Here is a 14,409-nt window from a genome sequence, read left to right on the forward strand (position 1 = left end):
TAACAATAACACATTCAGGGTTTGGGGGAAACGTAGGAAATTTATAACTCAAGGCGTGAAAAAACGACCCGGATAGCGACCCAGCCTCTTTGTACACGTTGCGTGTTAGCCTGCTAGTGTCAATGTTGTGCACTTACATATCGTGCACATGAAATTACACATAAAAGCATAGAAGCAAGAAAAACAAAGGTGAGCAAAGACAAATAAACAGAAACACATGGATGTATTGTGCACCCAGAAGATGAAGAAATAGATACTTTAATCTGCACAAAAACAAAAGCATATATCTGTAAAAATGGACAGATGAACAAATAACATTGTCTTGATACAAGGCAAATAGTGTCCGCAGTTTATACACAAGTATATAAATTGGCTCATGATTGTATGCAAATTTAAAAGTAGTACAGTTTTATGATATCATCTGTAGCTACAGTGGATGTGTTAGAATTACATTATTATATGACTGATACATGAAATGAGTTTTGTTGTTATTTGGTGCTATTTAAGATACATATCTCTGCTTTTAATCCTTTTGGGATTAAACTTGTTGTGGGATTTTATGATAGTAAAACTTGTTTGAAAGTGCTTCATACAATTTCAAATATGAGCCGGTTAGGGCAATTAAACCACTTATCTACTGGCAGCGTTGCATCTGTGACAAAATCCCTGTCTACCAATTTGATTACAATTATATTTAATGGCAAACATCAATAGACTTAATGAGCTTGATCATTATGACGGCAGTGTTGAAATCCTTTTCACTGTAACATTTCATCTGTAGACTTCAAAATAAAAACTCTTTATTAATTGCTTGTTAGCGTTTATGACTCCGACCTCATACTCAAAAACTTTTTTATTTTTTATTAACGACATACTATCACTTATGGCAGCATATTATGTTTTAAACTCGATTTAATTACTTATTGATATGAATATTTCCACCCTCGGTGACCGAAGCTCTTCATCTTAGCTCCAAATTGATGTTCCAGTTTTAAATGTTATGTTCGCTAGTTTCTGATTAATCAATCGATAAATAGATTTTTATTAATTATATAGATTATTTGACGAAGATGCTGCTGTTGCTCGGTGACAGGAAACGACTGCGCATGCCCCTTCTTCTCAGCGCCGTGATTTGTTGCCCATCGTGTCAGTCAGGGAATCCTTGAAGCTGATTGGTCGCGGAGGCAGGAGGCGGGCGGGCCCTCAGCGGCAGCAGCATACAGCGGAGCGGCGGAGAGCGGAGTGACTGGGCGTTATTTTTTACATGATTAAAACACTAAACCGGGACGAACACCTGCACGGATCTATAGAAACAGACCTGAAACAGCCAGTCCGTCATGGAGTCCTATGACATTTTAGCTAACCAGCCGGTCGTGATTGATAATGTAAGTATGATGTCATTCATCCACACCCAAGCCGAGGCCGCTGGCGGGGACCGTCGGCTAGCTGCTAGCTGCTAGCTGCGGTGACTATTGTCTTGCAGCTAAAAACGTCGGTTACCGTCCCCGGTCCTCCTCCTTAAACCTGCTGGAGTTAGCAGCACGAATTTACGGGGGCCCATCCATGAAGCTACCGCCCCCCCTCACCGGCTGCCGGTGACTGCAGCTGTGTCCACCGTTTGTGTCCTGCTCCAACCGGGCGGTAGCTTAACCGGCTAGCTTAGCCAGTCAGCCGTCGGTATGTGTGTGTGTGATCGTTTTGGGTTAGCTGCAGCTGGATCTGAATCTGGATCTGGATCATCACAAATCTTCTCTGACATAATGCTGAATACTTAACATAGCATGAGCTGTCAGTGAGTCCTGTCTGCGGGGAGTTAGCATTAACAGGCTCTTTGTGGAGCACCGGGATCCTGCAGGACGGGACAGGCTTCAAAAACATTCATTTCATCCCCCGTTTCACACAAATGGGCTCAGAAATTAAGATGATAGGATAATGATCTGCTGTGTCCATACCAGGGCTAATTATGTTGGTCACTATGGGCTGTCAAGTCAAATATGTTGTTCTGCTCCTCCCATTGTGCCGTGAATGCAGCATCAGCACTGCCCTTTACAGATGGGGCTTCAGTTTGGGTTTGGGCTGTGTGTGAAGAGATGGATGGAGCCACACACTCTTTTCACTTTGTGAAGCCTTAAAAGACAAAGTAGCCGTTGAGACCCAGTGTGACTGCTGGTGGCCTCTGGCTGTGTCTTATGACTTTGTGTACTCAGATTGAAGCACCACAGTTCTTAGTGCAGCTAAAACTCAGCCACGTTGAGCTCTAATGTCTTCTCTCTCTTTCTCTCCAGGGTTCAGGGGTCATCAAGGCTGGTTTTGCAGGTGACCAGATCCCCAAATACTGTTTTCCTAATTAGTGAGTATATGCTGAACTTTTCTCTCTGTACTCATATTACAGAAGCAGTTTCATTGTTGACTAATCATCTCATAAGTTTATTGGTCAATTGAGTAGAAAGGTCGTCAGAAACGTCAGAAAGGTGTGAAAAAGGAACATTGTCTCAAAAGTCTAAATCTGAAACAGAAGCAGAAAGTGGTGCATTTAACCAAGTTCAGGTTTGTGATTGAAATGTGACTGTAATAATAATTATTCAACTTACTGTTTCAGCTCTGATGTCAAATTTGATTTCCTCTTTCTCCTCTGTTTTATGTATTAGTTTGTGTTTTGAGAACTTTTATATTGTGTGACTGTTTACTTCTGTGTGTGATACAGTGTGGGGCGTCCCAAGCATGTGCGCGTGATGGCAGGAGCCCTGGAGGGAGACCTCTTCATTGGACCCAAGGCAGAGGTACTGATTCTTGGTGTGGAATCTGGAGGACGTGATTAAAAGACAGTAATGTCCCGAGCAGAAGAAGTGTGTTTCATATTGAGTGTTGTGTTGTGACTCTGGCTGCATTAATAATACAAATATGATAGAAATCACAGTGTAGCCAAGCGCAATAACCAAATGAACAGAGCTGAAACATTGAAGCTGATGGCATTACAAGGGAAGATAACATTAAAAACTCTTCATCCTTCTCCATTAGCCTGAGCACTAAATATAAAAGTTTAGAGAGTTTCACGTTGCTGTAAATATCTGAAGATGAATTTTGCTTCAGTCAACTAAACAATTCATGAACTATTAACCTGTTTGTAGTTGGTTTTGTCATCATCATGTTAGCGCTCACTTGCAGATCTTAGTGTTTGTTTTAATTAATTACAAACTGGAGTGTTGATTTCTGCCTCAGTAATAATAAACGCCTTCATGTTGACCAGGAGCACAGGGGCCTTCTGTCGGTGCGGTACCCCATGGAGCACGGCATCGTCAACGACTGGAACGACATGGAGAGGATCTGGCAGTACGTTTATTCCAAGGAGCAGCTGCAGACTTTCTCAGAGGAGGTGAGTCAGCCCCAACCCCCAGGATAAAGTCACCTGTTTGATATGACGTTATCATTCCTGGGCCAGTTATCCTGATTTTGCTTCTTTGTCTTTGGCAGCATCCTGTTCTGTTGACTGAGGCTCCTCTCAACCCGAGCAAGAACAGGGAGAAGGCTGCAGAGGTTTTCTTTGAGACCTTCAACGTTCCTGCTCTCTTCATCTCCATGCAGGCTGTGCTTAGCTTGTAAGATCTTTTTAAAAATTCCAACTTAAAAAAAAAAAAAAAAAAAAAGCTTTAATGCTAAAGAGGCTTGTTGTCCACCACAGTCTGTGTGACAGGCTCTTGTCTGATTGGCCTTCAAGTCTCCAGCTGGGGACAAATGAGACATTTCAAACTCAATCTCTCAGATCGGTCCACAGGTGAGCAGGCAGGTGTGAAGTGATAGTGGTTTGTGTCATGCAGGTATGCCACAGGCCGCACCACTGGTGTGGTGTTGGACTCAGGGGACGGTGTGACCCATGTTGTGCCAATCTATGAGGGCTTCGCCATCCCACACTCCATCATGCGTGTGGACATCGCAGGCAGAGACGTGTCTCGCTACCTCCGCCTGCTGCTGCGCAAGGAAGGCTACAACTTCAACACCTCTGCAGAGTTCGAGGTTGTTCGCACCATCAAAGAGGTAAAGAGGGGTGTGAGGGGGGTGGAGGTGAGTTACCTGGAGAGTGATGTGTTTACCTTTGTCTTATCTGATCTGTCTCGGCAGAGAGCCTGTTATCTGTCCCTCAACCCCCAGAAGGACGAGACTTTAGAAACAGAGAAGGCTCAGTATGTCCTCCCCGATGGAAGCACTTTAAATGTAAGTTACAGTGATTCTCATTCACAGACGTGTTCAACACCCCCCACACCCATCCTGACCTCCACTCCTGTGTTTTCTGCTCAGATCGGTCCAGCCAGGTTCCGAGCCCCAGAGCTGCTCTTCAGACCCGACCTGATCGGAGATGAGAGCTCGGGGATCCACGAGGTTCTGGCCTACGCCATCCAGAAGTCTGACATGGACCTTCGACGCACACTATTCTCCACCATCGTATTGTGTGGCGGGTCGACACTGATCAAAGGTTAGTGTCATGGGTCCGGACTCAGGGATCCAGGATCTGGAGCTTTCACCCAGACTCACTGGCCTCCTGTCATCTCCTGCAGGTTTTGGGGAAAGACTACTAACTGAAGTGAAGAAGCTGGCACCCAAAGACGTGAAGATCAAGGTGGGTCCAGACTGAAGTGCTGCTGTCAGAATATTAATAATATTCAGTCAAAAAAAGAACGGAATAAATGCAATCTGATATATAAACAAATCCTCCTCCTGCTTTCTGTTTCAGATCTCTGCCCCCCAGGAGAGGCTCTACTCCACATGGATTGGGTAAGGATTCAGTTTGTATTTGGGGGGGTGCGTTCAGCGTTTTGACTTAGTTTCTAACCCGACTCCTCTGCCCCCCCACCGGCAGCGGCTCCATCCTGGCATCACTGGACACCTTTAAGAAGATGTGGGTGTCGAAGCGGGAATATGAAGAGGACAGAGCACGTGCCATCCACAGGAAGACATTCTAGACAGGAGGAGGGGCCGAAGCCCTGCGACTGCCCCCAGAACTGCCCTCAATCCCCCCTCCCCAATCATACTGTCAGAGACTTCCTCACTCCTGCACCTCTTCATCTTCCTCTAAACCGCTGTCAGCCCACCCCCACGCTTTACCCCCCAGAGAAGCACACACGTTTATGTGTGGCCCTTCCTGTATTTCCCTCCTTTTTTCATTTGCCTCCTTCTCTTCCCTGTTCTTCCTGCTGTTGGGTGATGGTACCTGTCGCCTCCCCCCCTAAAAACCTCCCACACATTGACACACAGAGGGGCGTCAGGGTGTCCGAGAGGGCAAAGACAGCACTGTGGACTCTGTCCTCTGATTTAGTCCACATGAAGTATTGGTATCACTCTCTTGCCTGCGAAGCCCTGCAAGATGTAGAATATCATGAAATGTCAATGAACGTTTTCTTTTTTGCTACTGTTGAAATTTTCATTCCAAACCGAAGATTTAAATTTTTATTTGGTGTCCATTTTGTAGTTTTTTTTTTTTTTTTTTCTGACACAGATGAGCTCGTACAGGACAAAGGTTTGAGAAGTGTAGCAGCAGGTTAGTGAGCTAAAGAAAACCACTGTATTATAAGTATCACAGTTATGAGTCTGAAGCTAAAGCAGTTAATTTATCGTCATCTGTCGTTACTCTGCACAAACATTACGTTGCAAGTTTGTGTTTCGTCTCAGACAGGATTCAAATGAAGGGTCAGAAATGCCTTCTTTTTTTCTCATTTCTTCACTTAAAGGGAGAAAACTGCTGTTTTCCAGCTGGATCTGACTCCAATAGTTCTCCAAACATTTCACAGAAACACTTTCAAACTGTTTGTCGCATTAGACAGAGGAAAGACAAATCCTCCAATTTGAGAAGCTAAAACCAGATATTTGGTGTGGTCGAGCTTCAGGAGCATTTTCTCTTAAGGACATGAACTTCACATGAAACAAGAACCAGGTTGAAAATCCAGGATTTTCTTCCTTTAAATGATCTTGTGTGTAACATCCAGGTGATATGATAAAAAAAAATACTTGTCCAGTTTCCCCTCGTGTCTCGTTGCTTTATAAATCCTTTGCATGTCAGCTCATGGTGTTGAGGTAAAGCGACATGAGAGCGGGCTCTGGAGTCTGGACGGAGAAACAGTGAGGCCACAGAACGCCAGCATGGTTGATTTGTTTTTGTTTTTCTTCTTCTACTAGTCCCCTCTTCTCCTCTTCCGCTCCCCTTTCCCTCTCTACGTCCTTGTAGAAGTCTGAGTCTTATGATTTCTCTGTATCTCGGTGGCAGTGGAGGGGTAATGTCCGAACCCGTGTCCGCCTTACTCCGACTGCGTCAGCGGAGCGTCCACATTGTCTGCTTTTGGGTGTTTTTAAAAAAAGACAGGTTGTTCAAACGTCATCAGCCTTGTGTACAGTGGGGTGAAAAATAGCCACCACAAAGAAAACCATAACAGACTAAAAATGTACAAACTGTTTATTCAAGTGTTTGCTTTTACTTTTCGTAAATTCAGTATAATAAATAAGTTAATGGCTGCTGCTCGAATGACTGGTCATTGATTCATCAGCTGTTCAGACACTTCGAGAGGTTTCATTCAAAATAATGTACACACTACTTGTCCATAAAGACCAAAAAGAACTAAATTTTTTTGCTAATTTATTAAACATCAAAAAATTAATCTGAACTCAGGCTGTTTCAGAGGAACATCTGAGTTCCTCTGAAGGAACTCAGGAGGAAAAGTTCACATCTCCAGGCCTCAGTGGCCAAACGTCCTGTCTGAGAACCAACCAGAGCTTCTTTTTCTACATTTAAGGTTCTAAAATGTTGAACTGAGCGATATTTGTCATCCAGCAGCAGCCTGCATGATGAACTGATCATGTTCAGCTCATGTTAAAGAGCAGCAACGTATTTAGAACAGGATAATTAAACGGGAGACTGCTGAACTCCACCAGATGCTTGTCTGTGTCAGTGTAGATGTTTATGTATTTATGTGACCTGTAGGCCACCATAGATTCTACAACCTCAGAAAGCGAGGCTGTTCATCTGAAGTCCACAGCGTCGCCACCAGGTGTCTTCAAAGCCAACACGCTGATTCATTCAGGATTCCTTGATGCTCCAGATGCCTCCACTTCCCACACACATCAGTGACCCCTGACCCCTGACCCTGTGGTCCAGCAGGTCTCCTTCCATGGACCCTTCTGGTTGGTCCCCACTAATCAGGATCACCCCTCAGAGCTGCAGAGTTGAACATCTCAGTTTGGTTCCTTTCAAAGACTCATCTTCACACTGCAGGACTGAATGATTGACCCTGCCCACTGACAGGTATCCATGGTAACCAGGTAAGCAGCATGTGGTCAAAATTGCAGCTGATGGGTGGATGTGTTGCATGGTCGTCCTGCAGTGTGCACGTCTTCCACCAGATGCCCCTCCAACAACACTGCTGGTTCTGATGTTCAGCTCGATGAGAGAGAACAGGAGTCCTGAACCCGGACACCAGACCTGGTCCTGGTCCTGGTCCAGGTCCAGGTCCTGGTGCTGTTTGAGTGACAGGACCCCGCTGGTGTATATAAATACACTCTGCCTGATAAGGTGACGTTTCCTCCCAACCCAGTTTACTTTATGGAAAATAACTCAATGAATTATGGATTAGTTCTGAAATAAGCAGCAGCGTCTCTGAGGAATGATAACTGGGGGCAGCAGACTCTGGAGGGGAAGTCTGTGTGGGGGGGGGGGGGGGGGGGGGGGGGGGGGGGGGGGGGTCAATTAATCAGCGAAATATTGAACTCAGATGTGCTCAGGAAGACACACAGAGACGCCTCTCTGGAGACGCATCCTTCAAATCCAGCAGCGCAGCAGCCTCAGGTTCAACTCTGGGCCTAATGCAGAACTCATGTTCCTGCTGAAGGAGGATCTTCCACAACCTGGCAACCCAAATATTACCCACTAACACAATCACAGTTACTCATCAGAAGGCTGTCCAATGAGAAGGCCATCTGTCATCTGGTAGCTATGACATCGTCGTTAGTCTGTTGCTAAGCGAGGTCGAGTTGTCGTAGTGATGACACGAGTCAAGGGAAATGTTTGGTGTTGTAGTTTGTTACCATGACAACAAAGATTGTTGTTTTAACTCAGATCACCAACTTTTCCTGGACCTAACGAGGACATGCCCATTATCGTGGTAACCATGGTTACCAAGACAGTTCACACCCTTGTCCCGACTCAGGTCCTCAGCTGCTGCAGAGGATTTCTGATTTGCCTGAAAAGCTGCTCCTGTTTTCATTAGCATCGTGCAATGAATCCTGGGAAATGTAAAAGTGGATCTGCTGAGCGAGGCGCCACAGTGTGTGTCTGACAGCAGAACTCCCGCTCAGCTCATTGATTTGTGAAGTGACTTCAGGCTGAGCTGCCAGATGAACCCCGACTCCACCAGCTGTGTCACCACCCCGATTGAATTACCTGTCAATGTAATGAACCTGGCTGCTTCACTGCTGTCTGAGGAGAGTCTGGAAGTGAAACTTGTTTCCGTTCCCTGAACGACAGAACAGCATCTCTGGACCTTCACTGTGAATATTCATCTCCACTAGTTTCACTGCTGAGGAAATAAGTCTGATTCAGATAACAGACAACAGGCAGCGAGACATCTGCAACTGGAAGTACAATAAAGTCCAAATACGCCCAGATCAAAGCCTCCGTCTGATTTCTCCGGAGGGGGCTGTCCAGGAATGACCCCGCTCATCCCTCTAAACCACAATTACTCAGACTTTTCTGAGCCACAGCAGGAAATCCTTAAAAACATGATTACTGCTGAAGGACAATGGACGGGGGACAGGGGGACAGGAAGACGGGGAGACGTTAAGCCACAATTTGTCACATTTAAGCTACAGTCAGTGTTGAAGGGGCTGCAGAAATCTCTGATTGAACTTGACAAGTACACAGAGATAAGATAAGATTTTTCCCACCAGCTGTTCAAGTCCCTGACAACAGGACTGGGGGGGGCAGGACACAATCTGACAGTGTACACAACTACACAAGAGCTCGTGTGGAAAACACAGCAGCCCTGAACTGCAGAGGGATTTTCTGGGCTTCAGCTCGGCTGACTCATGTCGCATATATTAGCATTAGTTTGTTTTCTAAAAAGAACAAACAGACGGATGGAGGGAAAACTGAACAGGTGGAGCCGAAGGACTTTGATTAAAGAAGAGAAGAAGAGTCAGACAAAGAGCTGAAGACCTGATGCATTCTGGGAAGAGGGCAGCAGATTCTTTTTCCATTCCACACACACACACATACACACACACACACACACACAGTTTCCTTGGTTACCTGCAACAGCACTCAAACACACACACAAGCAGCTATTTGTCAAAGTCACTCACTGAGTGAAGGAGCATCTCACCAGGCTGCCATTAACTGTGGTCGACATTTACGAAGCCCCCCCCCCCCCCCCACACACACACACACACACACACACACCTAATGTATTCTTAATGGCATGAACAATTTTCACATGAAATTCGATAGAGCAGCTGACATGAGCTCAAACAAACAGCCTGATTCTCACAGATTCCAGGAAAGAGCCTGGAAAACTGAGCTTTAGTGCCAACAACCAGTGAACTTCATGTCATCATCCTCTGAGGCTGAACCACGAGGCCAAAACCTGCAGATCCTCCACAGACCACTGGAGTCTGTCTCATAGACTTCCATGCTAAATGTCCAACATGTTTCCGGTCCGGACCAGAAGCTGTTCTGGACTCTGTTCCTCCTTCATGCTGACTGAGGGGAGAATCAGAGAACTGGTTTCACCCAGTGATGTTGACGCCACAGAGGCGGCGTCCATCTTTACTGATAATCAGAGCTGATAACACAAAACAAAGCTGTGAAATCAACTCTGTTTGACTTCCCATTCACACAAAGTGTGTTAAAAAAAAAAACACTCACTGCCTCACTGTAATGAGTAATCATCCTGATAATTATTTGGACTTACAGAACTCTACAAGGCGTGCGCACACACACACACACACACACACACACACACACGATGTGTGAAATTCATCTAATGAGCCTGAACCTCACTTGGCTGTCTGCTGAAGCTTTAAACTTTCCCGTCAGTCTCATTAAGCCTGAGTCCGTCTCTCAGGTTAAAACAAGATCAGAGATGATGAGCTGCAAACAATCAGACCCAGATCAGACTCACAACCAAGACCAGACCTGAGACACTCAGATCCAAAGAGGGTTCACACCAGCAGAATAAATCACTTACTTTCCCTTTTTATGCATCAATGTGACGATGAGGAAATAACTCTGCAACCTTTGGCCTCTTTACTGGAGTTCTGTCATCCAGGAAACAAAAACATGTCAGAAAACCTGACAACTAAAACAGAAGAGGAACAAAACCAGGGCCCTGCGCACAGACTGAGACTTAAAGACACAAGGAGGCACCTGAGAACAGGTGAAACTCATCAGGGCGGGGCCAACAATCACAAGAGCGGGAAACAAGACAAAGACAGGAAGTAACACAACCAACAGACACAAGAAATAGAGAACTGACAGAGCTGATGAAGGAAATGAATAGAGCTCTCATAAACCAGAAGGATTCATGAAAGGAACAGAGAGCACACTGCTGATGTATCCCTCCGCCACAGCTCACATAAAATAGAGCTCCAACCATGAAGTGACGGTGAAGGTTACAGTGTAAACTGTGTGGGGGGGTCCGGAGGCCCCTCCCACTGTGTCTGTGGTCATTTTCTTCTTCCAAATGGATGATTTATTAATGTATTACCTGGAGAGAAGCTCTTTGATCCCATCATTACAGCCTCCTGTCAGGCCTGTTCTCCATCTGCTGAACAGCCTTCGTCCATGTGAGTGGCTGGAGCGTGACGACAAGTGACATCAAATAAGAAGCACGTATATCCATTTCTTGACCCCAAAGGAGTCATTTCTGCAGGTGGGGGTCGAACTTTCCTTCAGAATCTGTGACCTGTGCATTTTTTTCTTTGTTTCTGTCACATCTGGACTTAAAAAGGTTAAAGCAGCTTCGCCTGGAGAGTTTTTTATTCTTACTACAAACATTTTGTGGCACGATACAACAATTAACCAAAACTACATTTTTCACTCTTGTCTGAATGGCATGGCCACAATGAACTGACAAACTAGACAGCAAATTCAGCTAAAAAGGAAATGTTCAAATGTTAGACAGTTCAAGAAACATTTCCTGATAAACCCCAAAGTCCCAGATTCTCCTCCAAACTGAAGGAGGATCATTTTATCCAAAAATAAAATTCAAGGGAAACTTTAAAAATGGAACAAGAAAATGGAAAGTAAACAATTGTCCAGCTCGATTCATCAGGTACAAATTATATTAGAGAAACGGGAAAAGAGAAAATAGGATTTCATGAAGTGTCAAAAAAAAAATAGGAACTTGAAATGAAAAAAACGAAAAAGAGCGAAATTAAAAATGAATTGAATCAAGTACAAATAGAAAAAGGAAAAAATCAGGACCCTGAAATGTAAAACTTCGGGTTAGGGGTTAAATATGCAAATAAAAACGCTTAAAGTGACATGTTTCAGGTCAACGGGAAAAAAAAAAAAAAGACGTTGAAAATGTTTCTGGCGGCTTTCGGTTCACAAACCGGCGTTGAGTCTGACAACTGCAGAACACACTGAGACATTCAGAAAACTGTGAGTAAGGCTGCCACAGTCATTCATTCATGGTTCACAGTTAGATTACAGATGAATGTTTTTCAGTCGACTGATTTTCTACCACACTCTGAAAACTAAGGCATGCTTACCTTACGTATAAAACACATGAACGTCTGCAGGCCGTTTCACCTTTTAGGACATTCTTCATTTTAGCTTCACTGATTTCATCTATATTGTATATTTGGCCCAAATTGGACCTTTTGCTTTCCACCAACTGTTAGAGGGAAATATCAAGCTAATTGTAAGTTTAGCTGTGGCTCCGTAGCCAACATTAGCATTAAAAGTCGTTAACTTATCAGCCCAGAGGAAAGATGATTCCAAAGCTAACCCCTGATTTGTTCATCGCTTTCTTATACAGTCACAGAAGATGAATGATTTGTAAACACAATGATAGCAAGAGTAGAAAATAAACACATGCTAATGCTAATGGAGGTTATGTAGCAACAGCCGAAGTTACGTATCGCTCTTTTAAAGTGAACCTCCGCAAACAAATCATTTGGAAGGGTACGTTTTTTTCCAAAATCATTATTATTATTGTTTAGGTTGGTTAAATTTAGGCAACAAAAGTCACTTCTTTAAAACCGGTGCAACATATTTCTACACATTTTTAAAAATATTAACGAACTGCATTAACTTAAAGGGGGCGTGGCTTAGCCAATAGGCTGTTCCAGCAGCTCTTGTGTTTTCTTGTCCGAGTCCATTTGCTAGATTTTGTTTTTCATTTTCTGGACATGAAGCTACATCAGGCAGACATCTCCACCCCGTCCTGTCCGTCCTGTCTGTCAGCAGTCAGCCGGGTGGTCGGGGTTAACCCAATCAGCCGCCTCGCTCTGCCGGGACAGTGACAGAGATGGAGTGAACTTGTGTTTGAGATCTCTGTTCCAGCGTTCAGCCATTTTCCTCCGTAAAGTTCGGTAGGACTCAGTGCTAGGTGTTAGCTGGTATGGTCTTTGCTGGTATGGCCGAGCCGATCTCCGGCCTGGGGGAGGGAATGCACACCGACCCCGTCCGGTTGAGGGAGGTGGCCTTCGTCATGCCCTCGCTGCCCACTGTGGAGAGCGGGAAGCTCTCGTAGCTCTCGGCCGTCTGGTTTCCGCACTGGCAGCGCTGCAGCGTGGACCTCAGCTCCCTCTGGAAGTTGCTGTTGAGGAAGCCGTAGACCACGGGGTTGATGCAGGTAGAGGCCATCGCCATCAGGTGGCAGGCGGAGAAGACGGCGTCGTGCTGGCAGTCGGGCAGCGCCTGGTGGTTCCAGTCGAACAGCGCGTTGAAGACGTTGAGCGGCAGCCAGCACAGAGCGAAGGCGATGACGATGGCCAGCAGCATGGCGTTAATCCTCTGGGCTCCTTGGGTCCTCCTGCTGCGCTCCAGCATGTCCCTGCACAGCAAAACACAACACAAAGACCCACAACAATACACTGAACCAACTGTGGCACAATGCACGACAAAATGAAAGAACTGGACTTCCACAATAAGCAGAGCATCTAAAGTTGTCGAACCTGCGCCGTCGGAGGCGGAGGAAGATCCGGAGGTAGCAGAGCAGCACCAGAAGCAGTGGAAGGCAGTACTGGAAGAGCAGCAGTGAGGTGGTGTAGGCCAGGCGGTGCTTATCTGACGGCCACAGCTCCATACAGATCAGATGGTCCCTTCAAGGAGAAGACAGACAGATGAACCTCAACACCATCACAGCAGTTTGGACTCAACAACCTCCCACTGAGCTTTAGTTTTTAATCTAAACTAAAATCAGATCTTTACCCATCAACAAGGTAAAGAACATTTACATAAGAGATGTGTCTGAACCTCAAAGGAGACGATGAAAGTATCCGCAGTCAGAAGCTTCTTGAACGAAAAGAAGGACAGCAGCCGACCGTCAGAGGTCCGGCCTCACCTGAAGGGGTTGGCGGGGAGGCTGATGTTCTGGAACGGGTCGTTGGTGAGGATGTTGAAGGAGAGGAAGGGCAGAGAGATGAAACAGGCCACCAGCCACGTCAGCCCCACCGCCAGGTAAGAGTGTCCGGCAGCAGGAGACCAGCCGGTGGGATGGAGGATCAGCTGGTGGCGCTCCAGAGCGATCAGCACCAGAGAGAAGATGGAGACGGTCACCGACATGCACTGAACGAACGGAGTCACCTGGACAGGTGACAGAAGGATGAAACAAACTTCAAAATAAAAGACTGGAGAAGTTAATCGGGATTAGTTCAAATGAAGTCTGTTTCTGGGGGGGCTGACCTTACACAGGGCCTCCCCCAGCACCCAGCGGTCCATCAGGGTGTAAATGACGGTGACGGGCAGACAGACCACACACATCAGGATGTCGGAGCACGACAGGTTGGCGATCAGGATGTTGGTGACGTTGCGCAACTCCTGTTGCCGGGCGATGATGAACACCAGGCCTGCGTTGCCTAGCAACCCAATAGCTATGACAGCACTGTACGCCACGATCAAGAATGTGGCCCCCCCCACCGACGGCGGGCACTGAGAGGTGTTTGCCCAATCAGAGGCCTCCCAGACATCAGGGAGGCTGCTGTCGTTGGACATGCTGAGGAAGAGGAGGCAGAGGTCAGGGGTCAGCTGGACCAGGTGCAGTCTGATGAAAGCAAAGGCGACAGGAGGAGGGATGACTGCAGGTGATGCTGGAGTCAGATTTCTGCGGGGGGGGGTGGACCAATGACTCAAATATAGATGCTGTCCTCAGATTCTCTGCTGAACACACAAAACAAAAGAATTCAGAGAACCCTGACGGAGCG

The 14,409-nt window shown here is 46.0% G+C and overlaps 2 protein-coding genes across 2 annotated transcripts; one reads left to right on the top strand and one right to left on the bottom strand.

Moving 5' to 3' along the window:
- The first annotated feature begins 1,201 nt into the window (after positions 1 to 1,201).
- actr1b (actin related protein 1B) lies at positions 1,202 to 6,502 on the top strand. Its single transcript, XM_029515283.1, has 11 exons — positions 1,202 to 1,385; positions 2,286 to 2,350; positions 2,705 to 2,780; positions 3,248 to 3,373; positions 3,472 to 3,596; positions 3,816 to 4,032; positions 4,117 to 4,209; positions 4,294 to 4,468; positions 4,551 to 4,612; positions 4,727 to 4,767; positions 4,853 to 6,502. The coding sequence occupies exons 1-11, from the start codon at positions 1,338 to 1,340 to the stop codon at positions 4,953 to 4,955; spliced, it is 1,131 nt and encodes a 376-aa protein (XP_029371143.1). The 5' UTR covers positions 1,202 to 1,337; the 3' UTR covers positions 4,956 to 6,502.
- Positions 6,503 to 11,629: 5,127 nt separating this feature from the next.
- On the bottom strand, positions 11,630 to 14,200 carry npy8ar (neuropeptide Y receptor Y8a). Its single transcript, XM_029516226.1, has 4 exons — positions 13,892 to 14,200; positions 13,551 to 13,792; positions 13,162 to 13,308; positions 11,630 to 13,040 (listed from the first exon to the last, which is right to left on the bottom strand). The coding sequence occupies exons 1-4, from the start codon at positions 14,198 to 14,200 to the stop codon at positions 12,590 to 12,592; spliced, it is 1,149 nt and encodes a 382-aa protein (XP_029372086.1). The 3' UTR covers positions 11,630 to 12,589.
- Between the last annotated feature and the right edge of the window lie 209 nt (positions 14,201 to 14,409).

The sequence above is a fragment of the Echeneis naucrates genome, chromosome 12, assembly GCF_900963305.1.
Source record: "Echeneis naucrates chromosome 12, fEcheNa1.1, whole genome shotgun sequence".
NCBI lineage: Eukaryota > Metazoa > Chordata > Actinopteri > Carangiformes > Echeneidae > Echeneis > Echeneis naucrates.